At 58.3% G+C, this 26,990-nt stretch overlaps 1 protein-coding gene across 3 annotated transcripts in view; it reads right to left on the minus strand.

Annotated features, from left to right (window-relative positions):
* Positions 1–26,990, minus strand: part of USP20 (ubiquitin specific peptidase 20) — a 43,511-nt gene continuing 16,521 nt past the window's right edge. For all 3 annotated transcript variants that reach the window (XM_027035376.2, XM_053204509.1, XM_053204508.1), the window contains 23 exons: positions 25,455–25,508; positions 24,013–24,075; positions 23,538–23,669; positions 22,410–22,506; positions 21,867–21,936; positions 19,920–20,033; positions 18,826–18,904; positions 15,972–16,419; positions 15,468–15,608; positions 15,044–15,159; positions 14,618–14,790; positions 13,910–14,004; positions 7,472–7,505; positions 7,234–7,279; positions 6,279–6,459; positions 6,075–6,201; positions 5,471–5,640; positions 5,308–5,389; positions 4,249–4,357; positions 3,300–3,402; positions 1,940–2,011; positions 1,372–1,548; positions 1–1,229 (listed from right to left, as the gene is read on the minus strand). In XM_027035376.2, coding sequence (XP_026891177.1) covers positions 1,388–1,548; positions 1,940–2,011; positions 3,300–3,402; positions 4,249–4,357; positions 5,308–5,389; positions 5,471–5,640; positions 6,075–6,201; positions 6,279–6,459; positions 7,234–7,279; positions 7,472–7,505; positions 13,910–14,004; positions 14,618–14,790; positions 15,044–15,159; positions 15,468–15,608; positions 15,972–16,419; positions 18,826–18,904; positions 19,920–20,033; positions 21,867–21,936; positions 22,410–22,506; positions 23,538–23,669; positions 24,013–24,075; positions 25,455–25,508 — 2,667 coding nt within the window. In that variant the 3' untranslated portion in view covers positions 1–1,229; positions 1,372–1,387. The remainder of the gene's footprint in view (positions 1,230–1,371; positions 1,549–1,939; positions 2,012–3,299; positions 3,403–4,248; positions 4,358–5,307; positions 5,390–5,470; positions 5,641–6,074; positions 6,202–6,278; positions 6,460–7,233; positions 7,280–7,471; positions 7,506–13,909; positions 14,005–14,617; positions 14,791–15,043; positions 15,160–15,467; positions 15,609–15,971; positions 16,420–18,825; positions 18,905–19,919; positions 20,034–21,866; positions 21,937–22,409; positions 22,507–23,537; positions 23,670–24,012; positions 24,076–25,454; positions 25,509–26,990) is intronic.

A 26,990-nucleotide genomic window follows, 5' to 3' on the forward strand; every position in this document is an offset into this window, starting at 1 on the left:
GACGCATACGTATTTATTATGACATTCTGGACACAAACGAGGCCGCGCAGACCTGGGGCGAGCTCACAACCTGGCGCGGAATCTGTGCGTCCCGGCCAGGGTGACGTGCGGCCGCCCGGCTCTGAGGCGTGGTGGCCGCTGCGGCTCTCTGAAGACTGTGACAAAGGTCAAGGGATTCCACGGCGGCTGGTTCTTTGATCACATGCTGCCTCGGTGGGGAAGGAGCCAGGTAGAGACGGCAGGAGCGAGCTGCGAGCTTCAGCTTCGAGAGCGTCGGGGCTCTGCCTGAACGGCCTGGCAGTTCCACCGACATCTGCTTCTACGGAGACTGAAGGCCACGGCGTGTGGGGGCTTCGGTTCCAGGACCCCTTCCCCACCCCCCACTCCCTCTGGCCCCGGGGCAGCCGCCCCAGCTGCTTCATCCAGGGGCTTCAGTGCCGCGGGAAGCAAGACCCAGGCCCCCCGTGCTCACCCCGACCGCCCCGGCCGTGGCCTCGCTCGGCATCATCCAGAACATACTTCCACGACGGGTGCGCAACAGTGAGGGGAGAAAGGGGTAGCTTATGTTTTGTAGCGCCAGCCCCCAGGGAAGCCGCGTGAGCAGCAAGAGACAGTGACAGCGGGGGACCTCTGTCTCATCATCCGGTTCCCCGGTGGGGGCAAGCTCCAGCCAATCCATGGGCAGCACAGGGACGGAGCTGCCTCCAGGAACCATCTCTACTGACAAATCCTACCCCCACCCCGGATCCCGATCGCGCGTGAGTCGAGTCGTTAGTGTGCAGGAGAAACGCTGACAGCAGTGTGGGACTCCGGAGCCTGTCTGTGACCACGGAGTCGGGCGAAGCGGGGCCCAGGGAGGAGCTGGCCCCCGCACCCCGACCTCGCGTGCTCGGCACCCTGCTCCCCAGCTCTGGGCTGTGAGTCCGGGTGCTAGACGGCCACGGTCCCTGACTGAGAGCCCCAGGGACGAAAGCTGGGCCCGAGTTAGCGCGAGGGCGGGTTGGGGACACAACGCTTGTGGCACACGGGGACGGACACCCAAGTTAACGAACGTCGCGGAGCCTCGGCCGTTTGAACAGCCTGTGGTGGATGCGCTTCCCGGTTGTGGCACGACTCGCTCGAACCGAAACAACTTTTCTGCCTCTTTACACATCTGGGTTTCCAAAGTGGCCGGCCCGTCTTCGGGGTACAAACGCGCCCTCTGCCGGGAGGAGGGCGAAGGCAGGGGCCTGTGGGGACACTTGGGGCACTCAGCCCGGCAGGGCCCACGGGAGGGTTTCTCCCAACAGCCTCCCGGAAGGTGTGTTCGGGGACGCACTCTTCCAGCACGCCAGGGACACGAGAGGGTCTCTGGAAAGGGAGGGGACTTACAGACTGGCCCACCAAGTCACACGGCCCGGGTCTCGGCTTCGATCTTCTGCTCCCCGTGTAAGCTCTCTGGGTCCTGGAGCTGGGCCACACTCTGTCGGATGGCGATCTCGGGGCCACCGCCATACAGGTTGTTCAAGTAGACCCAGGTCTCCTCCGAAATCTGCCCATAGTCAGCTCCTGCAGGGCCCAAGAGGGCACCGGGTCGGGGCCGGGCTCACGTCTGCCCCCTCACTCCCTTGGTGACGCCATGGTCTTCGGCAGTGGGGGCTCCGGGAGGTGCAGGCCCCGAAAGGGAGGGAGCGCAACTATGCGTTTCCGTGCAAAGCGGTGAAATGCAAATCCAGGATGCCCCAGCAAGACGTCTGTGCTCTCAGGACCCCAGAGGGTGCATCTCTGCGCCCCATTTCCGGGGGTATGGGGTTCACACAAAGGGCAGGTGGAGGCCGACACAGGGCATGGGTGTGAGCGGCGGGGGCTCCTGGGAAGACTGTGACTGGCAGCTGGGGGGCAGGGATGGGGGGGAGCCCGGCTGGCCCAGAAGGCCAGGGCTGGAGCCGGCGAAACTCACCCTGCTTCAGTTGAATGTGGCCGCTTCCCCTGGCCTGTGCAATCCTGCTGTTGTCAATGGGCCCGGGGGGCTCTGGAACAGAAACAGCTCAGGCTCAGGACCTCTGGGCCTCTGCAGCGGCGGGAAGAAACCCCAGCACCCCCCCCCCCCCACCGCCCCCCAGCCCTCCGCTTCTCAACAGGTAAGAGCCATTCTCAAGGCGTCGCTCCAACACCTGTGGCCCCCGAGAGGCTGTCCGGGCCGCAGGGGGTCAGTGTGACGTCCTTCCAGGGGCAGGTGCGTGCTCGTGCGGGGAAGTCTGAGAGCCAGAAGGGACTCGTAGCATCCCTGGAGCCCGCACGGGGGACTTCAGGGACCCACGAGCTAGTTTCAGACCCCTCACTGTGGACGGCAGCTGCCACGCGCCAAGCACCCTTCCCGAAACCTCACGGAAGCCTCGACCACCTGATCTGAGAGCCGTCACAGAAGCAGGGGAAGTAACAGCCCAGGTAAGAGCTGGCAGGAATACGGCTGGGCCCGGAGGTAGGGCTGTAGCTCCAGAGCCCGTTTCTCCATCAGAGCCAAGCCCGACTGCCTCCACCAACACTAGGGAGGCCTCAGGGTGTCCCTGGGACCTTGCCGCCCGGCACGGGCTGGACAGCGGTGAGGTCCCTCCCTCCCTCCCCTTTCCCAGAGTCCTGGCTGGAGCTTATGCCCTGAAAGGCAAATGTCCCGTTCGCAGAACCCACTGGCTCTGCCGCCCCTGCCAGGTCCCCAAGCCCCGGTCTGGGAGCCCAAGTGTGGGGCTTGAGGGTGGTGAGGGTGGCCGCAGGCAGGCCAGGGCTCAGGCTCGGCTGTTTCTGACTGCAGGGGACTGCAGAGGGCTCTGGGAGCTGCCTTGTGACGGGGCCTGTCTCCGCCTCTGTAAGTCATGGGGTCAGAGGACACTGTGTCCACTATCTTTCCTAAGAGCTTGAAGCCATCTATCCACTAAAATCTAGTATTTAGGGCAAGAGAACCCTCAAAGGAAAGGGCCTGGCAGGAGGAAAGAACGGCCTCCTCTGGGCACCAGCAGGGACGGGAGAACAGGAGAGAAGGGGAGGGAAGGGGCGGAGCCAGACGGCTTCTCTCCCACTACAGCAAGAAGGCGTGGCTCCGGGACACTGGGTGGTCTGGGCCCCCCCCCCCCCAGCTAGCCCGGTGGGGACAGCGACCCTAGCATGCCGGGCTGGAATAACACCCAGGAGCTCTCCGCTCCTCCAGGAGGCAGGCACTCGCCGAAACCTGCTGGGCAGCCACCGACCACCCCAGGCACCCCCTCTCCCGCCTCCTGGGGCCCTCCCAGCGGGTGGGCGGAGTGCCAGGCCAGTGCTCCACTCACCATTGTCCTTGCCCTTGACAAAGGCTTCCCACTCCCGGAACCACTGCATGCTGATGCAGTAGATGACGCTGGGGGACTCCTCGGCCTGGAAGGCTTTGTTGAGCTGGGCCGGCCCGGGGGAGCAGAGGGGAGGGTCAGCGGGATGGTCCCAGCACCCCGCCAACCCGCACCCTCGACTCTCAGAAAACACCAGATCCTCCAGGCAGAAACCGCGGGGCCCCCAGACAAGCTCAGAGGAACACCCCCCCGCGGCCCCGCCACCCTGATCTCTTTGCAAGGACTTCGATCCAACGCACTTCACGGACCGCGGCCGCTCGCTCCCTCGTTAACCATCCTGACGCGTTTCCTCGTGGGCACAGAGCGCAGTGTCCTTTAGCGTCTTTCACCTACGCGTCTGCTACTGGATGACGGATGGCCCCGGGTCGCCTGTTCTGAACAGCCCCGGGGCGGGGGTGTGCCCGGGGCCCCAGCACCACACTGCCCTAACCCCTCTCTCCTAACACGGCATCGTCCTGGGTCCTGTTTTGCCACCTGATTTTTTTCACTTAACACCCCTTTCGGGGTCAGTTGGTAGAACCCATGGTTCTCAGTAGGAGGGGGAAGGGACACTGCCAGTGTCTGGAGGTCATTTTCGTGCGGCTGGCACGGAGGCGGCCAGGGATGCTAACTGTCCTATTACCGGCAGTCCAGTCCCCACGACAAAGAACCATCCAGCCCCAAGCCACAGTGCCCGTGGCTTAACAGCACACCCGGCAGATGGACCTGAGCCTCCTGAACCCCGCCCTCCTGCTGGTGAAATCTTAAATGTCTGGCCAGGCCTCTGGCCACTCTGTTCTCCCCACAGAACGTGTCTTCCAGATAGAGCCTGGCTGCACGCGGCTCTTCAGTCCCCAAATCCCCGCGTGGCCCCAGCGGAGGCTAGAGGCGCCCCACCCCCACCCGCACGCACCTTAATGAAGGTGTCGATCTCAATCCGCCTGCGCTTGGCCAGTGCCTCTATCTCCACCTGGCAGATGGAGCACACGTACAGATGGTTCACGGCAGGGCCGCCCCCAAACCTGCACCGGGAGGGAGGGCCAGGAGGGGGGAGCGGAGAGGGAGGGGGAGAGAGAGAGAACTCGAGCCCTGAGGGGCGGGTTCCAGTAGGGGAGGCAGCAGAACTTGCCAGAGAGCCATGACCACCCTCCATGTGGTGGGTTTCTCCTCCTCTGGGGAGGCTCCCCAACGCTGCAACCCTGGGTGCCCTGTGCACAGCCCGTTCGCTTTTCCGTCTTCCTCGCCAGTCTGGCAAGGGCACCCGTGTGCCAGCACGACCACGGCACCCGGCATGGGGCCTGCCCCGGCACAGGTGTGTCACAAACAGACGTTTAATGGCTGAAGGAGGGATTAACGTTCTCGCTTCCTCTCTTGGCTGCTGGGCGGGAGCCCTTGTGGCCACGAGCCCACCCGGCCAGACCCCGGGGACGATGTCAAAGGGACGCAGAAGGTTGTCCCTCTGCGGGCGGGAGGGTGGAGCTCCACGGGATATGGGGACACATCTCCCTGTGGGGCTTGGCCCACCCTCCTGCAACCGGGCAGAGTCCGCACCTGACCTGCCAGCGGCCGGGGCAAAGCCTGTCCCGACCCGTCTGAGCACGTGCTGGGCATGGCATGTCCTGCCCACCTGTCCACAGAGCCACCTGGGCCTGAAGGCCCCCCGAGCCGGGCCTGCCCCAAGCCGGCGCTCCCAGGACTATCTGTGACAGGGTCCAACACGCTTGCTTTGCTTGAGCCGGTTTTGTCCCTCCTGACCGGAAGGATCCAGCTGGATGCCCACCAGTGTCTTTTTCCCTGCAGTTCGTGTGCCAGGGAAGCCCCTGCAGCCGCTTCTGTGCGGCTCTGCCCGGAGTGGAGGGCGGCGTGGGGCCCACGGTGGCGTCCGTTCCCCGAGCTCCTCCCCTGCCCCGCCGAGGGCCGGGCCCGGACGGGGGCAGGCTGCCCTCCCAGAAGAGGCAGGCACGGCACCTACCTGTTGTAGAGGTGCTCCCAGACGTTCTGGGGCAGGATCACTACCAGGTCGTCGATGTAGTGGTATTTGTTGGGCGGGATGCCTGGGGAGGAAGGCAGAGGGACGGGGAGCTGGGGGCTCGGCCGCCCGCCCCGCGCCCCCACCGCAGAGAAGGCGCCCTCACCTCCATGGGAGCAGAGGAAGGTGTGGTTGGTGATGGGCCCCGGCTCCGCGAAGGTGTTGAACTTGTTAAGCCATTCCCGGGACACGTAGAACCGCAGCAGGCTGGGCTCCCGCATGGCGGCCAGGGATACCACCTGCTGCCGCTCCCGCACAGCCTCCTCGCTGCTCTTCCTGGGGCAGGGGTGAGGCGAGGGTGGGTGGGGTGGGGTAGGGCAGAGGTGGGAGGGGGTTGGGGCAGGAGAAGTGTGCGCAGCCGTGCCTGGGCTCACTCCACGCAGGGGCACCAGCCACAGCTGGCAGGGGTGTGCTCGGGGCCACCTACGGCCACTCCCCCTGCCTGAGCCCCACCCCTGCCAGAGTTCCGGCCACCGTCCCCTCCCACGGGACCACCACGGAAGACCCAAACTCAACTTCTTGGGCTTCCCACTTTCCCGCGGTGGCCACAGGGCTCTTTCTTCCAAACTGAAACCCTTGCTGCCCGAGTCCCCGAGTCTAGAGCCCTTCCAGGCCCCACCCACCCTGACAGAAGCCCCAGGGGCCAGGGGCGGGAGGCCCAGGCCCGCAGGTCACCAGCTCTACCCCGACGGCCCGCCCAGGGCCCCCACCTGTAGAAGAGGACGTAGGCCTCGGCGTTCTGCACCACCGTCTCGTGGACCTCAGTGACATACTGGTCATCGAACTCGTACCATTGCCCGTTGATGACGTTCTGGCAGTAGGCGATGTAGTGGCCACCTGCGGCGGGAGGGGTGGGCGGGTCACAGGTGGCCTAGGGGACGGGGACGGGGAGGGGCAGGGGTGGCCAGACTCACTGCCTGCTGTGCCATGGTGGCAGATGACAGAGAGGAGGTCGTAGGTGGTGATCTGCGACGTGCACTCCTTGGCAAGGAATGGACGCAAGTCAAGTCCCTCGAGGGGGAAGGAGACATGGCTGCTGATTTTGAACGAATACATGACCTCGTGCCGAAAGCGCTTCAGGTGGATGCACAGGATCTGCGGGGACCGGGGGCAGGTGTCGGTCCCTCCAGACGGGGCTGGCTGGGGCCCTGCGAACCCTGGTAACCAGGCGGGGTCTCGAGGCTAGGCTCTGGGACACCCGCCAGCCCGCTGTTCGGTCCACTCGGGTCTTGCCGTTCAGGTGAAAACAAGGAACCTAGCGGCTAGAGCCTTCCAGAGGCCCAGGCGGGTGGATGGGTCACACCCACTGAGCCGCCTGAACAAGGGAAGAGCCCCGCGTGGGAGCCGAGCTGGCTCGCCGCAAGGCACGGGCAGAGGCACGGGTGACGGCAGGGCCACGCCGATGGCACCGGCTGACGAGACGGGCGTCCCAAACCTGCTCGGCACGGCCCCGAGCTCCCGCCTCTCGGGCAACGCTCCTCTCTGCTCCGGGTTTCAGTGAGCCTGTTCCTGCCTCGGAGCTTTGCCCACCGGCTCCTTCCCCCCTCTCCCCCACGAGGCCCACACAGCCCCCGCGCTCAGGGCCCACTCAGACCGACTCCCCCAGAGAGGCCTCCCTGCACACCCACCTTCCCTGGGGTGGCACCCTCCGCCCCACGCCCGCCCCAGTCCCACTGGGACTGGCACAGTGCGGGAGGAGCTGAGGGAGGGCCCACGTCGCTGTCCAGACCCCTCCCAGCAGGCCTCTCAGCCAAAGCAGTGGACTCCCCCCTGAAGTGGTCAACTCTCCCCAGCCCCGGGCTTCTTGGGGGAGGAAGGATGCTCAGTGACAGGCAGTGGCGGGGGCGGGGGGGGGGCTGCTCCACTCACCTCGGGCAGCCGCAGGACCTTACAGTATTTCACCCCGTTCCGCAGCCTGGCAGGGACAACGGGCGAGAAGCGGTGAGTGTCCGGGTGTGGGGGTAGAGCGGCACCCTCCCAACAGGGGCACGTCTGTGAGGTCAGGGTCAAACTCCCCGGGCGAGCAGGGGAAGTACGCGGGACACAGATGGACGGAGGGGTCGGAACGGGAAGCTGGGGAGAGGCCCCGGGACACACACACACTTACTTTTTACACCGTTCACAGCTGTACATGTTGTCGCCTAGAGCAGTAAATGCAGACAACGGTTAGCGGGGACAGGAAATGGCAGAAGTGGACATGATCATTTATGCTGACGACACACAACCCGATAGGCTGCCTGCAAGAGACTCACTTCAGTGTTAAGGGCACACAGGCTGGGAGAGAGGGATGGAAGGAGACATTCCCTGCAAATGGAAACCAAGAGAGCAGAGGTGGCCATATTGGTATCAGATAACACGGACTTTCGGTCCAAATCTGTCAGGAGAGACGAAGAGGGTCACCATGTGGTGATAAAGGGGTAATTCAAAAAGAAGAGGTAACTATTGTAAACATACGCATCCAACCCCACAGGACCTAAATATGGGAAGCGAATATTAACACAACTAAAGGCAGAAAGAGTCAGCAATACGGTAACAGTTGGGACTTTAACACCCCGCTTTCAACGCTGGGCAGATCATCCAGGCAGAAAATTAATAAGGGAACCAGACCTGAAGGACTACAGACCAAGTGGACCTCACAGACACAGACAGAACATTCTACCCAACGGCACCAGAATACACGTTCTCAAGTGTGCACGGCACATTCTCCAGGACAGATCCTTTGTTGGGCCACAGCAAACTTGGAACAAATCTGGGAAGACAGATATAGTATCCAGATCTTTTCCAAACACAGAGGTATGAAACGAGAAACCATTAACGGGAAGAAAACTAGAAAATTCACAAACATGTGGACATTAAACAACACATTCTTCAACAACTGACGGGTCAGAGAAAAATTCAGAAGGAACTCAGGAAGCATCTCAAGACAAATGAAAATGAAAATATAACATACCACCACATATGGGATGCAGGAAAAGCAGGTCTAAGAGGGAATTTCATAGCAATAAGTGGCAACATTAAGAAAGCAAACAGATCTCAAACAACCTTTTTCGATGAAAGAGAAAATGAAAAATAAACTAAGGCCAAACTTGGCAGAAGGGAGGAAATGACAGAGATTAGAGCGTAAATAAACAGAGATGAGAAAAAAACAATAGAAAAAAAAAAGATCAGTGAAACTAAGAGTCGGTTTTCAGAAAAGATAAAATTGAAAACGCTTTTAGCTAGATTAGCAAAAGCAGAGACAGAGAGGATGCAAGTAAATTACAAATGGAGGGGGGCTCTTACAACTGACACCACAGAAACACAAAGGATCATAAGAGGCACTGTGTCCAATTCGCTGTACCCCAAATTGGATAACCCAGAAGAAATGGACAAATTTCTAGAGATATACAACCAAGACTGAATCATGAAGAAAGAGAAAATCTGAACAGACCAGTAATAAGGAGATCAGAGCAGTGTTCTTTCCACCTTGCAATAGTAGTACAAAGTAAAAACTTCCCAACAAACAAAAGTCCAGGACCAGATGGTTTGCCGGTGAATTCTACCAAACATTTAAAAAAAAGAATTAACACCAATCCTTTTCAAACACTTCCAAAAAGCTGAGGAGGGAGCACTCTCAGACCCATTTTATGAGGCCAGCAGCACCCTGATACCAAAGTTAGATAAGGACACTAAAGGAAAAGAAAACGATGGGCCAATATCGCTGATGAATGTTGATGGGAAAATCGTCAAAAAAAATTCTAGCAAACCGAATTCAGCATCATATTAAAAGGCTCACACACCATGATCAAAGGGAATTTAACCCTGGGAGGCAAGTATGGTTTATCACACACAAATCAATACACAGGATACTCTACGTTCATAGGATAAAGGGTAAAATCGTATGATCCTCTCAACCCAGAGAGGAAAAGCATTTGATGAATTTCAACACCCTTTCACGATAAAAGGTCTCAGCAGGTTAGGTGTAGAGGGAACACGCCTCAACATACCGGAGGCCACCTAAGACAGGCCCACGGCCAATGTCATCCTCAATGGTGAAAAGCTAGCAGCTTTTCCTTCAAAATCAGGACCAAAACAAAGGCGCTCACTCTCACCAGGCCTATTCTAGCCAGTACTAGAAGTCCTAGCCAGAGCAATTAGGCAAGAAAAAGAAATAAAAGACGTCCAAAAAGGAGAAGAGGAGGTAAGGAGCTCAGGCTGTCTGTACGCGGATGACGCGATCCTACACATAGGAACCCTAAAGACTCCCCCCAAAAAACTGTTAGCGCTGACAGACGAATTCAGTAAAGATGCAGAGCACAAAGTCAACATGTAAAAACCAGTGGCATTCCTGTGCACTGGCAGTGAAATATCTGAATGAGAAACCAAGAAAACAAACCCATTTACAATCGGGTCGAGGATGATAAGACACACAGGAATACGTTTAACCAAGGAGGTGAAAGATCTGTACGCAGAGACCACATGTCATCGATGAGAGACACGGACAAAGATGGCCGTGAGACCGTGGAAAATACAGCTGTTGGTCTCTGCCCCAGGTTCCTGGCTCACACTCCCTAAGGTCCTTCTACTTTCCTAAGTGGTAAGAGCACTACAAGCATCATCTGTTCTGATATTTGGTCTTTGACCCCTTGACCCCAGTTCCTGGCAGGCTTCTAAAGGTCCCTTGGAATTTCCTAGGTGATGGCGGTGACTTTTGTCCTAATAAGGTGACTCTGGATGGCTCTGGGATTGGGGCTGATCACCAGAAAGACGGAGCCATGATAAGAAGTTGGGAATTTTCAGGGGCGCCTGGGCGGCTCAGTCGGTTGAGCGTCCGACTTCGGCTCGGGTCAGGATCTCACGGTCTGTGGGTTCAAGCCCTGCGCTGGGCTCTGTGCTGACAGCTCGGAGCCTGGAGCCTGCTTCGGATTCTGTGTCTCCCTCTCTCTTTGCCCCTCCCCTTTTTGCTCCTCCCCTCTCTCTTTGCCCCTCCCCTCCAGATGCTCTGTCTCTCTCTGTCTCTCAAAAATAAATAAACGTTAAAAAATTAAAAAAAAAAAAAGTTTGGAATTTTCAGCCCCACCTGTGTCCTACAGAGGGAGGGGCTGGAAATGGGAGTTTATAACTGATCATGCCTACGTGAGGAAGCCTCCATAAAAATCCCAATGGCATGGCGTTTGGCCACCTTCCAAGTTGGTGGATGTGTGGGGACGAGGGAAAGTAGCGAGCTCAGAGGTCAAGGAAGTTCTGCCCCTTCCCACATACCCTGCCCTGTGCAGCTCTGCCGTCTGGCTGTTCCTGAGTTAAATATGTTTTTTTTTTTTTTTTTTCAACGTTTATTTATTTTTGGGACAGAGAGAGACAGAGCATGAACGGGGGAGGGGCAGAGAGAGAGGGAGACACAGAATCGGACACAGGCTCCAGGCTCTGAGCCATCAGCCCAGAGCCCGACGCGGGGCTCGAACCCACGGACCGCGAGATCGTGACCTGGCTGAAGTCGGACGCTCAACCGCCTGCGCCACCCAGGCGCCCCTAAATATGTTTTTTTAACATTTATTTATTTTTGAGAGAGAGAGAGAGAGAGACAGAGTGCGAGCGGGGGAGGGGCAGAGAGAGGGAGACACAGAATCGGAAGCAGGCTCCAGGCTCTGAGCTGTCAGCACAGAGCGCGACGCGGGGCTCGAACTCTGAACTGTGAGATCATGACCTGAGCCGAAGTCGGACGCTTAGCTGACTGAGCCACCAGGGTGCCCCTGAGCTACATCCTTTCACGATAAACCAGTAATCCAGCAGGTAATGGCTCTGGCAAATTAATCAAGCCCAAGGAGAAAGGGTTGGCACCTTCGAGCTACAGCCAGTCAGAAACACAAGTGACAACCAGGACCCGTGACTGGCTTCTGAAGTTGGGGAGGGGAAGTCTCGTAGGACTGAACCCTTAACCTGTGGGATGTGATGCTGTCTCCGGTGTCAGAACCAAGGCGAATTCTCAATACCCAGCTGGTGTCACACAACTGCTTGGTAGGGGAACAGCATCGGGAAGGTAGTAAGAGTGACAGGAGACTGAGTTGTTCCCACACGGTGACCCAATACATGAGAATACATGAACAAATTTACGGATCAGAATACGAGATATTGTCAAAATGGCCACCCTACCCAAAGCCATCTATAGATTCGATGCAATCCCTGTCACAATCCCAGTGACCTTTTTCACAGAAATAGAAACAAAAAAATCCTAAAATTCACATAGAATTATAAAAGAAATCCCAAACGGCCAAAACAATCTTGAGCAAGAACAACGGTGGAGGCGTCCCGAGTCCCGATTTCAAACTACACTACGAAGCTACGGTGGTCAGAACAGGCCCATGAACAGAATTGAGGACCCAGAAATAAACCCATGCATATACGGGCAACTGCTGTCTGAGAAGGGAGCCAAGAATACTTGACGGGGGAAAGACAGTCATTTCAGTAAATGGTGCTGCGGAAACTGGATATTCACCCCTGTGACAGAAGAATGAAACTGGACCCGTATCTCATACCGCTCACAGAAATTATCCTAAAATGGATTAAAGACTGAAATACAAGATCTGAAGGGACGCCTGGGTGGCGCAGTCGGTTGAGCGTCCGACTTCGGCTCGGGTCACGACCTCGCGGTCCGTGAGTTCGAGCCCCGCGTCAGGCTCTGGGCTGACGGCTCGGAGCCTGGAGCCTGTTTCCGATTCTGTGTCTCCCTCTCTCTCTGCCCCTCCCCCACTCATGCTCTGTCTCTCTGTCTCAAAAATAAATAAACATTAAAAAAAAAAAAAAAAAGACCTGAAACCACAAAACTCGTAGAAGAAAACATAGGGGAAACGCTCCCGGACGCTGCCCTTGGCAATGACTTTTTGGATAGGACACCAAAAGCACAAGCCACAAAAGCAAAAATAAACAAGCGGGCCGATATCAAACTCAAAAGCTCTCGCAACACAAGAAACAATTTGCAAAGTAAAGAAGCAACCTACAGAACGGGAGAAAACATGTATCGGATAAGGGGTTAATATCCAAAGTACGTAAGGAATTCATACAAATAGGAGAAAACAAAACAAAACAAAATCAAAACCCAGATAATCTGTTTAAAAGCTGGCAGAGGACCTGAACAGACATTTCTCCAAAGACGACAAACAGGTGGCCAGGAGGTACACGAAAAGCTGCTCAACATCACTCATCCCCAGGGAAACGCGAATCGACCCCGCGATGAGGTGTCACCTCACACCTGTCAGAAGAGCTCTCCTCAAGAGGAGATTTTGCAAAATGAGATACAAAGTGTCGGCAGGGACGTGAGGAAGGGGGATCCTTCGCGCGCACCGCCAGTGGGAACAGAAATTGGCGCGGCCATCGCGGAAAACAGTGTGGAGGTTCCTCAAAAAGTTAAATAGGACTACCCTATGATCCAGCAATCCCACGTCTGGGTATTTATCCAAAGGAAATGACATTGGTCTAGAAGGGACAGGTACGCATCCAGGTTCACTGCAGCACTGTTCACGACAGCCAAACAGCAGAAGTGAAGCCCACGTGTCCACTGCGAGAGGAACAGGGAAATAAGACGTCGTCTATCAAGAGTACTATTCAGCTCCAGAAAGAGGGGGGTTCTGCCACCTGCCGCGACACGGATGAGGAGCCCGTCACAGGAAGACAAATACCATATGATCTGACTTAGATGAGGTCCCCAGAGTCATCAAGTGATGGAGACAGAAGGTAGAATGATCAGCGCCAGGGCTGTGGGACGGGAGAAGAGAGAGTTGCCGTTTAAGGGGTAGAGTTTCCGCCTTGCAGGATGAGAAGGTTCTAGAGATTGACTGCATGATAATATGAATACAGGGAACGCTACTGAACAGTACATTTAAAAATGGTCAAGATGGGCAGGGGGCGCCTGGATCGGTGAAGAGACTGACTTGGGCTCACGTCATGTTCTCGCGGCTTGTGGGTTCGAGCCCCGTGGCGGGCTCTGTGCCGACAGCTCAGAGCCTGCAGCCTGCTTCGGATTCTGTGTCTCTGTCTCTCTTTGTCCCTCCCCAGCTCATGCTCTCTCTCTCTCTCTCTCTCAAAAATAAATAAATGAACTTAAAAATTTTTAATACAATTAAAAAAAATGGTTAAGATGGTAAATTTTATGTTACGTGTATTTTACCACAACTAAGTCTTGTGGGGGGGGGGGGGTTGTGTTTGTTTGTTTGTTTTTAAGAAAAAGAGCTTTCCCAAAGGTAAGATGCCAAGCACTCAACAGATAAATGGGAAAAGTCAGGAAGAGCACATTTTAAAATATGAAATACCAACAGTCAACATGCTTATGGAAACTGTCCAAGCTCATCGATAACCGAGGAAACGCAAAACTAAAAGCACAATATCATTTTTGTGCACCAAACTGTTAAACAAAAGAAAACCAGGTGAAGCCCTAAGGGCCACCAGGTGGTAGGGCTGGGAGAACACGCAGTCCCAGGCCCAGCCTGGCAGGTGGGGGCGGGGGGAGGGCAATAACTGACAGTGAGTTCCAGAAACCAGCCGTGTGCTGACCCAGCCAGCCCGGTCCACTCACCCTTCAGCTCATCAGCAGCGAAGAAGGCAGCAAGGCAGTCTTCCAGGGTGACGACCGGCCCCCAAAACCAGCTAGGGGTACAGGATACCACAAACCTACGGAGACAGAAAAGGGGTGGCGGGGGTGCAACCAGGGCCTGGGCAAGACTGAGACCTGGCGGCTTTGGGCCCCGGGAGGCACCTTGGCCCAGTGGGTGGAACGGGCAGAGGTCCCAACGCTTGGGAGCACCAGCCGGCAACCCAGGGTCCTTGGGAGAATGACATCACTTCTTCCTGAGCTTTGTCTTTTCACGTGTGAAGGGGCCCTGATCCCACTGGCCTGTCCTCTGGGCAGAGATGGGCTCCTGACATCAGGCGGGTATAAAGCGGGCTTTGCAGCACACAGCAGGGGCTCCGGAAAGCTGCCCACCGCTCTCCCAGCAGGGTCAGGCCCGCTCTCCAGCTGCCGCCCTCCTTTCTAGCTGTCACCTGGTGACTCCCCTGTCGTTACCCGCCTTCAGATCCATGGGCCCACCCAACCCAGGCCATTCCCTCACGGCTGAGGAAGCCCCCGCCCCACTCAGCCAACACCTGCACATCCTCCAGCTTCAAGGGCCCTTTGGGACTCTGCCCTTGGCCCTGTAACTGGCTGAACTTTGCCGTTTACGGCCTGCCACCTTCCAGGGCCAGGGCAGTGTCGTGTCTCCAGCAGGCGGGAAGGCTGGGGTACCTCCGGATATACTCCACGATGAAGGCGAGCCAGCCCTGGGCGGCGTAGCTGTCCCCGCAGGCGCCCGGCTTGGCTGGCACGTTCTGGTAGATGGCCGAGTGGAGCTTGGCCAGGTCCTCCTTGCCAGGGATGGGCAGCGACAGGTCCTGGAACGTCTCTACCGTGGTGGACACCTGTGGGGTTGAAGGTCAGCCTGGGTTTCCACCTTCTAGGGTTCCATCCTGCCCAGAACAAGCAGAATCTGTACCCTGAACCCCAGTCACCACCAGATGGCTGGTATAGGGCGGAGGGTCTGCTCCCTAGTCTGGCGACCGGGGCCCTCCCCTACAGAAAGGCAGGGGGCACCAGGCGGAGCCCCCAACCTGGGGGAGGAACACCGGGGCACTGAAGGCCGGCGCGTCACTCGTCCCACCCCAGGGCACTCACACGGTCACAGGTGAGACACTGCACGAGGCTGAGGATGGAGCCGTCGAAGATGTCGGAGATCACGCTGCGGTAGTGCTGCTCCTTCCGCCTCCGGCTGCCGGCACTCAGTACCTGGGCTGGGGGCACAGCACGGGACTAGGCCCAGCCCCTCCGGCCTGTCTGGGGCAAGGGGCGGTGCTGGGGCTTGCTTGGCCGGGACCTGGGGGGGTCCTACGTGCGTCACGTGCTGGGGCTCACAGTTCACCTCCCAGCACCCCGGTCACGGTCAGTGAGACGGGGCGTCCCCGCTCGCACCCGGTGGCATCAGGAGGGCTCAGAGACGCTGCTGCTCCCAGGGGCAGCCACGGCACAACCCGCGCTCCCGGCCCCGAGCTGCGCACGCGGCCGCCCTGCCAACCCACGCTCCCCGCCCGGCCCCACCAACCTTTCTTGAGCACGTACGACGGCCCCATCCTCACGGGGCTCGCCCGAGGAGGGCTGCTGGCCAGCTTGGCGTGGCCCTCGTGGTGGCGCACGGGGCTGCAGGGGCGGGAGGCGCTGCGCATGTGGGCCTCGTTGTCCGGCTCTGGGGGCAGAGAGGGGGCCGTGCTGGGCCGAGGCAGCCACGCCGGCTGCGGGGCCGGGTCAGGAAGAGGACCCGCCAGCACCTCCTAGGGACTGAGGCGGGAGCCCACCACGCCTCCTCTGGCCCGTGCCCACCCTGGCCGCCACCAAACCCACAGAATGCCTGTCCTCGCTCCAGTCTCCAGCCGAGGCGCGGGGCCGGCTGAGCGGGTCCGCACCTGCCTCGTGGCCGACCCCTGACCCGAAGCTCTGGTGGTGGGACCCCAGGGGGTGGGAGAGGCCAGCGGGCTGGTGTGCATCGGCACCCGGCACACGGGAGGTGCCGGGCACAGCGGGCCGGGGGCCCCGAGCGGCTGTCAGGCACCTGGGGTCCGGCAGGGGCTGGGGGACCGCGGCGACGGCGGCCGGGCCTCTGCGGGCTGGTGGTCGAGGGCGGCCATGGCCGTGTCCACGTCGGCGTCCTCGTCCACTTGCTCCGAGCTGGTGCGCTGCTGGCCCCAGGAGAACTTGCGGTCCTTCATGCGCTCCTTCTCGGAGATGGCGCGGCCCGCCTCATCGGGGGTCAGCAGCTCCGCCTCGGCCTGAGAGCCGCCCCCGCCACGGCCCTGCCCATCGCCCTCACCCCGGTCGCTGCTCGAGTCACAGGACAGGAACTCGTCCTCGGACGGGCTCCGGTCGCCCTCGCGCTTCTCGTCCGTGTCGCTCGAGTCTGAGTCCCGGGCCTCGGCCAGTGCCGCCGCGGCCGCCACCACAGGCTCCTTGAGCTCCTCGTGCAGCTGGTCCATCAGGCAGCGCAGGAACTCCTGGGTGTCCTGGAAGCAGCGGCCGCGTCAACGGGGCCGTCCCCCCGGGCGGAGGCACCCCCGCCGCCCCCGCGGCCGAGGACACCAGCAGGCCCCCCTCGTGGGTCCCGGCGGTACCCTGTGCAGACGCGTCGAGCGGCCCTCACGGGGGCCTCCGTGGCGGTTCCGTCCCAACCCGCGCCCTACCGGGAACGCCGGGGCCAGAGAGGCCGAGCCACCCCTCCCCAGTCACACAGCTGTCAAGTGGCAGAGCTGAGGTTCCCACCGGGGCCGTGGGACTCCCCAGCTCGTGCCCATAAGCACCTGTAGCCCGGCCTCTACCTCAGTGTGGGACGGTGAAGGAGCCACGTTTGGCCCCGAAAGTCACCTGCAGGCGGGGCCCCTGGGGCGGGCAGGGAGACTGAGGAAGGATGAAGGTGACAGAGAAGATGCGTGTGCACGTGACAACCCAGCCGACTTGGGTGGGGGTGATGACGGCCAGCAGGCCCGGCCGCCCGCATCCTCGACCCTTCCTCTGGTTTCCCCCTGCCCTCCCAGCCTTTCTGCCAGCTCCCATGCCCACCCCTTGCCTCGCCAGTGTGGCCGTGGCCCCGGAGGCAGGATCGCACCTTCCCAGAGACGATATATCTAAGCTGTCCCTCCGGGCCACTTGGGCCTCAAATCACAGCAGTGGCACTTTTATTCTCACCTCTGACTAGATCGCCAAACCGAGCAGGACGCCTGGGCAGCGAGGCTTCCAGCACCCGCCCACTGAGCCCCGCCGAGAGTGGCGCCGCCAGAATGTGGTGGCGGCGGCTGGGCTCCAACAGCCGGGGGCACGTGGTGCCACGCTGCCCCTCACAGTGCCTGGTGTCAGAAGCAGTGCCCCCGGCCCAACTCCTGACCAACACGATGCTGGATCACTCAGCGGCCAGAACCAGCCAAGCCTCCTCAGCCTCACGTCACAGATGCGGAGACAGGGCCTCATTCCAGGAGAGGGAAGGGAGGACTCTGGAAGGGTTTCCTCGGGCAAAGTGTCAAACTCGAAGACCAGAGAAAGTAACCACTAGCTTATCTCACATTAGGGAGTGGAGAGGATTCATGGGTCCCGTTATCAGGGGCGTGGAAAGGTTCTTTTAAGAAACGGGCCTTTGACACGCCATCTCCTTTCCTTTCTGGCTTCTCCTTGTAACAAAAGTACTGTGCTTGGGGTGCTGAACTCTCAAGCCATGTGTGGAAGCAGGACAGCACCCTCTGGCTGTTAACAGAGGCCCACGCCTGCATCTATGTTTCGGACTCAGAAATGATCCGTGTGCGTGTCTAAGAAGCAGAGGAAGGGGTGTTTCTGGGGTCTGAGTATGTGCTGGCAGCAGCCGGGCAGCCCTTCTCTTCACAGAGCGCCTGAGGAATGGCTCAGCTCGGCCTCAGTCCCACCCTGCCCCTAGGTGCTGTGTGACCTGAGCGAGCTGTAGAACCTGAGCCTCAGCTCCTCACCTAGAGCCTGGGGGTGATGACAGGGCTCACTCAGGAGAGCTCTGTCAGGAAAAACAGGGCTGTACTTGCGTGGCAGGGAGTGACGACTTAATAAATGGTAGATGGTGAGCTGTGATCGTGGAGGATGTTATCGCTTTCCAAAAAGGGTGTTCAGGCAGCGCTGGGCTTCTCGGTCAGGAACCTGGCGATCCTCCAACAGAGGGTGTGAGCAGAGGAAGCCCAGCAGCCCTCAGCCAGGGAAGAGATGGCAGGCAGGGTGGTGGGGGCCGAGGGAGAGGGCGGAAGGCATTCCCCGCCCGACCGCGGCTCTGTTCCCGGGCCCCGCATTCAGGCCACAGGAATGGTGACCCAGACAGGGCCAGCTCCCCCCGCAAGCCCAGCAGTGAAACCCCAGGCCGCCGGGCAGTCTGGGGCAGGGACCCGGACATGTGAACGATCAGCTCGGCTTGGGACTGGGGCATACAGGTGGCTGCATTCAACTGCATCTTGGTCCCCCGAGGTCATGCCACGGGAAGGATCACTGATTTCCAAAGGGTTCTCTAGACGTACAAAAACTTGTAACGAAATGCTTAGCAGAAGTGAAATGCTGCCTGTGATCTGAAGAATGAACAAGCACGTTCTGAACACAGTGCTGAGGCGCCCGGAGTCTGCAGTCAGCCTGCCTGAGGTCAAATCTCCCCTCCGCCACGCACCAGCTGTGTGACCTGAGCCAGTGACTCGCCCAGCTGAGACCCAGCCTCCAGCCTCCTGACCTGCCGAGTGGGGAGAACATCCACAGGCCCCGGAGGGCTCCAGTGTCCTCACACACACCAAGGGCTCAGGCAGTGAGAGGACCCGCCCCATAACGCCGAGCCGCTGCTGGTGTTTTCCGTGCCGGTCTGGGCTTCAGAGCCAGGCCTGGTAACGGCCCTGGGTGTCCCCGGCACAGCTCGGATGGCCTACCTGCTGGGCATAGCCTCGGAACATCGGGTTGACCAACTTGATCCCGTGAGACAGGCTGGTGGGAACCACGTAGCTTGGGCTGTGGGAAGACCAGACCCATTAGCGCAGGTGGCCCGGCCCGTTCAGGGCTATGCGGTCCCTCGAGGGTCGGTAGGGCAGGCAGCTGGGGTGGCTGGATGGGACTCAGTGAGGTGTCTGCTGTAACTCTGGGAACGGCTGACTTGGCCAGGAGCCCCTGTGGGCTCGCACCTCCCCACAGTCAGGGAAGAAAATGTCAAGTCACGGCTCAGCCGGGCAAAGAACTCCTCACTGGGACAGCATCGTTTCCCATTAGTCCAGAACAAGCCGACCTGAAAACTGGTTTCTTTCTGAAATACTTCTTGTGGTTTTTCTAATTTCAAAAGCAATCCATGTCCATTTTTGAAAAACCCAGAATTTCAGAGAAGCCCAACAAGGAGACATCACCACTAATAGCACCACCCAGAGATAACTGCTGTTGAGATTTCTAGATTTTTCCATGGAAATAGATACACCCAGGAAACAAACTTGGCTCCTGACAGAACCGGAATTATACTGCATCGCGCTGTTTTATAATCTGCGCTTACACTTCGTATATTTCTACGTGCTCCTTTTAAACCATTCCCAAGTTTCCCAGAGAAACGGGTCTAATCCAAACTGCCGGTCTTTAAATTTGTTTCGCGCTGCGGTAAATAAACCCCTGCCCTGTCGGCACCAGCCACCACTTATGAGACTCTCTCCCACGTGGACGGGGTGGCTGGGGCTTCGGAGGAGTCATGGTGAGTGTCTCGGCCTCAGCACACACGTCTCAGAAGTGGTCGCTGGCTCAGGGCAACACCAGGTTCAAACGCTAGCTCCACCCTTCACAAGCTAAGTGACCTTGAGTAGGACACGGAAATCTCTCTGAACCTCAGGTTCCCCAGTTTATAAAACAGCACTGCCATGAGAATCACACGGGTGAGGCGTGGCAGGTGCACAGCAAACAGCCGAAGGCAGAGGTGGTACCCAGTCGAAGGGCTGAGAGGAAAGTCCCCAGCCCCATGCACCTGCCCAGGGTCAGGGGCTCAGTCACTCACCGTTTCCTGTGCCAGACCTCAGAGACCAGCTTCTGGTAACTTTTGCACAGGGCTGGCTTCTTGTCTGTGCGCACCAGGCCTCCACACTCCAAGAAGAACTGGGTGAGCGGAGGGCTAGGGGCAGGGGAGGGAGCCGGGTCAGAAAAGGAGGGGCGCGTGGCATCGGTTAGAAAGAGCTGGGTAGAGAAGCAAAAGCTCATGCGGGGGGCATCCTGTAGCCCCCGGAGCCAGAAATGCCTGCGGATGACTAGAAGGATCCCACCTGTCGTGACTGAATCGTGTCTCCCCACATTTATGAGTTGAACGCTTCAGAATACGACTGCATTTGGACACAGGGCCCCGAAACAAGGCAATTAGGTTAAAATGAGGTCCTCAGCGTGGGCCTAAGTCCGATATGACTCGTGTCCTCATACAAGGAGGAGATTTGGACACAAACATGCCCAGAGGGAAGATGACACAGGAAGAAGGTGGCCATCTAGAAGGCAAGGAGAGAGGCCTCGGAAGCAGCCACCCCTGTCTGCACCGTGATCTCAGACTTCTGGCCCCCAGAACAGAGAATACATCTCTGCTGTTTAAAGTATTCTGCCAGGGGCGCCTGGGTGGCTCAGTCCGTGAAACATCAGGCTCTTGGTTTCGACTCAGGTCATGATCTCAGGGTTTGTTGAGTTTGAGCCCCATGTCAGGCTCTGTGCTGACAGCTCGGAGCCTGCTTGGGATCCTCTCTCTCTCCCTGTCTGTCCCTCCCCTGTGTGAGCCCGCTCTCTCTCACAAAAATAAATAAAAAACAAATTAAAATAATAATAATAATAGTAATAATAATAAAATAAAGTCCCCTGACTGTCGTGCTTTGTTATGGACACCCCCGACGCAGAAACGGCCCCCTTCCCTCTCCCAGGGCTGCCGAGCTTCCCGCTTCAGGGCCCCTGGGGTCAGGGCGAGGCTGTCGCTGCACCAACAAGAGAGGACCCAGAACCTGCTGCTCCCACCAGCCCGATCTGTGGTACCTTCCCGAACCTGAAGGCATCTTCCTTTTCCCTCATGTTTTAAAAACGTATCTCAACACTTAAGAAATACGTATTCATTGTAGAAAGACGGGATGAGCAAACACTAATAAAGGGCTTTAATCCTACCACGTGAAGACAGCTACCCCGAACATTTAGGTGCATAATGTTCCAGACTTTCCTGCAGACACCCCCTCCCTCCTTCACACATATGCGCACTGAGTCCCCACCAGGTGGGACATCTGTGTACCAGGCGCAGGAAATGCCCTGGCCTCACGGACTTAACAGCCTACCCGAGGTAGAAATGACTAATTTTTTCCCCCAATGGGATTGCACCGCACAAAACTTATAACTTCCTTCCTCCCCCTTGCCATAGTCTGACCCCTTCCCACTCAGGAAAATACTGTCCTACACTTACTGCAAAGTTGGCCTTTATTTTGTTTTAAGTTTTTTATTTATTTTGAGAACGGGAGAGAGAGCATGAGCAAGGGAGGGGCAGAGAGAGAGAGAGAGAGAGAGAGAGAGAGAATCCCAAGCAGGCTCTGAGCTGTCAGCACAGAGCCTGACATGGGGCTCGAACTCACGAACCGTGAGATCATGACCTGAGCCAAAACCAAGGGTTAGACGCTTAACCGACAAAGCCCCCCAGGGTTCCCTAAAGCTGGCCTTTAAATTCGGGCCTTCAGATCGTTCCCTACAAACGACAGAACACGAACATGGTACAGGCACCATGCGCCACGTCTCAGGTCGCCTTCCCGGGACTAACTGATGGAAGGGGGGCTGCTGGGTCAAAGGGCACATGTGCTCCAAGGGGGGCTGATACACGTCTAAATACATGCATCTGTGGGCAACATACACAGCACAGCGTGGGGGCTGCTGCCGCTACTTCCGGGGCATCTGGGGACAGGTCCTGGCCTCCCGGCTCCCAGACGAGGTGACAACCTACCAGTTGGACAGGGCCTGCAAGGCGGCGTTCATGTAGCAGGAGTTGCCGAGGTTCTTCATACCCGTGAGGCCTAGGGCGCCAATGCACAGCGGGGAGGGAGGGTGAGGGTCCCACCGCTCACGGATGAGCCGCCAGGACCCAACCACAGGAGGACGTGGGTGGCTGGTGTCCTGCCCCAGAAGGCTGCCAGGTTAGGTTAATGTGCCTCCTGCTCACGGTAGCTGTGGGCGCCCGAGCATTTCAGACAGATCGCTCTGCCCTCCACCCAGCCCGGCCCACTGTCCGCGTCGCACAGGCAAGGAGGCCGGGTGTGGAGGGGCCGGCCTGCCCGGGTCACATGCCGAGACCGGGGATGAGGACCGGCAGGCCACGAGGACTCGGCTGGATGGCCAGCACCCCAAGGGAAGAAGCCACCACACTCTACGGCCCGTCGGTCACGCCGCCCTTGCCCGCCCACACGGCCCAATGCACCACAGAACTCCCCAGCCTGCGTGGAGGCCCCCGGCCCGGCCTGACAGCTCCCCCAGCTCTGGGGTCGGCTACCTCGAGGTTTCAGGTCATCATCCTCTGACTCGGACTCTCCTTCGTCGGCCACGGCAATAGGGACAGCTTTCAGAGGGTGCGAGGGCAGCGGAGGGTCCTGCAGGAGAGACCGAGTGAGGAAACTGGGGAGGCGAGGAAGACGGGGTGCGGGGCAGAGGCCCACAGGCTCCCCAGGGGGAAAGGAAGCCCAGTCGCCCAGCCCCCGCCCCCAGCCCACACCGGATTGGCCCATCTGAGCCGAGGACACCCCGGAAAGAGATGGCTCTGGCATCTTGTATTTTACTGACGCTGATAAAAACGTAGTTATAATAAATTTGCAAAAAAATAGAAACAACGAATCACAACCTACAATCCAACGTGCCTCAGACGACCACTGTCAAGTCTGTACGCGGTTGCATAAGTTTTTCACCGTTCATGTACACACGCCCCAAAACAAGATACCGTGTGCACACTGTTGTATAGCCTTTTTTGTGAATAACCATAAACAGCTGCCACGCTTGCAAACGTGTTCCGTAAACATTTACTGAGCACCTACTATGTGATGGTCGCTGTGTAAACGTGGAAGAGACATGCTCAGGCCTCCCCGAGCTCCAACTCCAGCCGGCCAACCCCGTGACCTGTGTACTGACCGGAGCCCGAGGCGACCCTCCGTGCGTGGGTCTGCCCAGCCTACCACCTTTAGGTGCCCCACGGTGCCCTGCTCAGTGCCTCGTTAGGGGGGTTTCTGGTGTTTTCCACAGAGAAGCGAACCGCAGGTCACCGTTCGGCATTCCCCGGGGGACAGGGTTTGTCTTAGGGTTGGGGGGTGCCGGGGGCTCGCCACAGGCCCGGAAGCATCTGCACCGGCCCCAGGCCCAGGCTTGGTCAAGCCCTGCCCTTGCACGCGGCCCGCCCACGGCCTGGGAACGAACTCCCTTCCCGGAGGACTTTTGTGTCCTCAACCCCCACCCCGTGTGGGCCTTGGCACACAGCCGGGGCTCAGCAAGGGTTCGCTGGCACTTGAGAACACGGGCCAGGCACAGATGCCATCTGGGACCCACCAATCCCCGCTCCCCCGACGCTTGGGTCACAAGGCCCTGCCCCCAACACGTCACTACCGACTGCGCTGACGCCCCTGCACCCCCTTACCTGCTCTGAGAATTTGGGCGAGGGGCCCGCCAGGGGTGCTGCCAGCCTCTGCTTCAGGAACACTTCCTTCTCACAGGCGTAACACCACACCCGGAACGTGGTCAGGTTCACTGTCAGGTTGTGCTTTTTTGCCTAGAGGGCAAGATCCAAAGTGAGGCTGAGGACACACTGGCCTAACAGGTGCCCTGAGGCTGCATCCAGCGGCCTCAGTAAAAGGCCTGGAAGCAGAGAACATGCTCACCCTCCAGCCAGGAAGGCCACGGGCTGCCATTGACCAATCACCTGTGTTTGTGATATGCGTGCATCTGCATTAGCTCTGGTATCTCTGTAGCAACCCTGCTAGGCCTGTTCCTATTTTATAGACATAGCCACCGAGGCCCAGAGCGGGCAGCTGGAGCTGGGAGGCGGCTGGAGCCGGGGTTTGAATTCTGGGCCGTCTGCCCACAGGGCCCACACTCCCGGCCACGGCGCTCACCTGAGCGTGAATGGTGCTATGGTCAGCGAAGGATTCTCCGCAGCCAACATAGGAGCAGGAGACCTGGGGAGAGAGGGAAGGAGAGAGGATGGGGGCTAGACCATCTCCGCCGCCAAGACCAGGCCTGAGGCCCTGCCACCCCACAGGAACACGTGTTTATGTACCTGAAGCTCCAGCTGGAAAGGACTGCTGCCCTAAAAGCTGCCCCTGCCCGCTGAGGAAGGTGGACAGGGTGCCCTGGGCTACTGGCCTCCTACAAAAAAGCCCAGGTAGGGGCCCAGCAAGACGTGGGCCAAGCTGTGTGGCGCCCAGACCCTCTCCCCTACTTCCTTATGGGCCAGTAATCGAGACCCACTCAGGACCCACAGGGGGCCTGCAGGTCTCTGATGGCCTTGCCTTTGGCCTTGCACTTCCCTGTCCCAAATCTAGCCACCCACCAGGCCCAGCAAGTGCCTCCACCGCAGGCCTGCAGCCCAACGATCAGCCTGCTTCTCCACAAGAGATCAGCACCACACGGCCTTGTGAGGGCCTTCCGGTCACAAAGGACACATCCCTTCCTGCTGGGGGTGCTCCCAGGACACAGGACCATGCCACACGTTTCTTGCTGTCCCCCAAGGGCCCAGACGGTATTCTGCAATCTGCTTTAGAACTGGGTGACGGGCCCTGAAGGCCGAGGCCGGAAGAGTCCCCTGGTGGCCCATGTGTCCTTTTTTCTTCTTTTCTACTTGGATTTGTTTTCAAAGAAATTTTAAGTAGTAGCCATTTTCAACGTGATTTTAAATGTAATAACTATATACTTGTAGAAAATTGTGGAAAATGCTGTAAGAATTCCAGAGAAAAAAATGAAAACCGTCCCAAATCCTGCTCCTCATAGAAAGTGGCCACGCTGTGATACATCTGTCTTTAAGAAGCAATAACAATGAACCACGACTGGATTTTCCTGGATCCTGTCCACAGACCGTGCACCTTGCTAAACCCATCGCAGGGGTCATCTTGTCAAATCCACCACAGCCCCACCACGTGGGGACAGCTGCCCAGCGACAGTGACCTCTCCTTTACAGGTGGGGTGACAAAGCCCAGGCTGGCCCAGGGACAGGCCACTACGCAGAAGAGCCAGGGCTCAGAGCCAAGATGCCTCCATCAAGTCTCACATACACATGCACATACAGACCTCTGCCTTTCGTGCAGATGGGATCATTTGGTCCGGAGTCCTGCACAACCTGCTGTTTTCTCTCAACATTCCTGGTGGCTGCCCAGGCAGGCAGGCGGCCAGCAGGGGGACTTGCTGACTCTGGCGCCCTCTTGGCTCAGGCCGTGCACCTGAGACATCCATGCCCCGTGTCCCCGCCCAACGATCCCAGCAGTGCCCGCCAGAGGCGGGCATTCCCAGCCCAGAGTCTAGACCAAGCTCCAGGCCCCCAACAGCGGCAAGGGTACTTTACCTGGAGACAGGCCCACAGGTTCGGTCCAGTAACACCACACGACTGACAGGCTCCCTGGGCAAGGGGAGGGGGAGGGAAAGAGCCAAGGGTGAGCGGTTAGGGAGCCGCTCCAGCCAGAGGCATCACACACAGACCCCACTGGACGCCGACGGCTGTACCCCATAGCTTTCCACTGAAAGGCTTTTCTGTCTCGGAAAGGCCTTCACCAGCCTGTCGATCTAAATGTCCTTCCTCACAGGGCACTTTACGCTTTACTGTTTGTATTTTGCTTCCCTACGTGCTACAAAAACATTTTTAATAAAATGCTTTGAAACTTAAATAAACAGACCTGTTAATACGCATTTTATCGCACCCTCGACTCTTCCTTTGATGACTGTGTAAGCCTTTCTTCCCACCTAGACTCTGGGCTCCATGAAAGAGGGACGGTCTGTTTTGTCTACCTCTGTGACTTCACAGAGCCTAGTACAAATTGGGACAATACGTTTTTTTTTAAAGAAATTTATTTATGTATTTATAAAGTTTATTTTTGAGAGAGAGAGTGACTGCAAGCGGGGAGGGGCAGAGAGAAGGGGAGAGAGAATCCCAAGCAGGCTCTGCACGGTCAGCACAGAACCCAACGCGGGGCTCGAACTCACGAACCATGAAATCGTGACCTGAGCCGAAAACAAGAGTTGGATGCTTAACCGACTGGGCCACCCAGGCGCCCCAAGGGACACCAATACATTTGATGAACACAGAAAACACCCAGGTTTCTGGCGTTCTGGTGACAGAGCCTGCTTCCTGTCTACCAGTGTCCCCCTTTCCTGCTTTAGCAACAGGATGCTCGGATTTGGGCCGAGCCCACGGCCAGCCAGCTGCAGACTGGTTCTCGGCACCACTGTGGTCTTGGGGCTCGGCTCTAGTCAATGAGATGACAGCGAAAGTGATGCGTGCCATTTCCGGGCCGTGCATCCCCCCGCCCCGCTCCTCCTCCTCCTTCCATTGGAACACAGATGGGACGGCAGGAGCGGGGGCAAGCACCTTGGACTCAGAAATGAAAGCCATGTATTGGGAAGGGAGGGGCTGCCCTACCATCGTACATATGCCTGGACTGTCCTATGACAGAAAAGGAAGCGTCGCTCTCATTTAAGGTGCTGTATTTCAGGGTCTCTTCGTTACAACTTAAATCGTGCCTTAAATAATCTTGTCTGCTGCACGTGTCTGAAACAGCAATTCCCAACTGAGGCTCCACAATGCCCAAGGTGACCCCGTCAGCCGTGAGGCGGATTCTAAGTGCCAGCTCTGACGGCAGTTACGACACGGGGCTCCATCAGAGCCAGAGCGCCACCTGCCAGGGATGACCACGGCTAAGTTCTTCATACCTCGCTCCTGCAATCCCTGCCAGTGTGCGCAGCAGCTCTTTTGGACAGATGAGGAACCGAGGCTCAGAGGGCAGGCCCTGCTACAGAGCAGGTCAAGAGGCGAAGCAGAGGAGCCTGGGTCACAGGACGACCCCCAACAGGAAAGTGGGCTTCCCCCCCACTCACGTCTCGGCGT

The sequence above is a fragment of the Acinonyx jubatus genome, chromosome D4, assembly GCF_027475565.1.
Source record: "Acinonyx jubatus isolate Ajub_Pintada_27869175 chromosome D4, VMU_Ajub_asm_v1.0, whole genome shotgun sequence".
Classification (NCBI taxonomy): Eukaryota; Metazoa; Chordata; class Mammalia; order Carnivora; family Felidae; genus Acinonyx; species Acinonyx jubatus.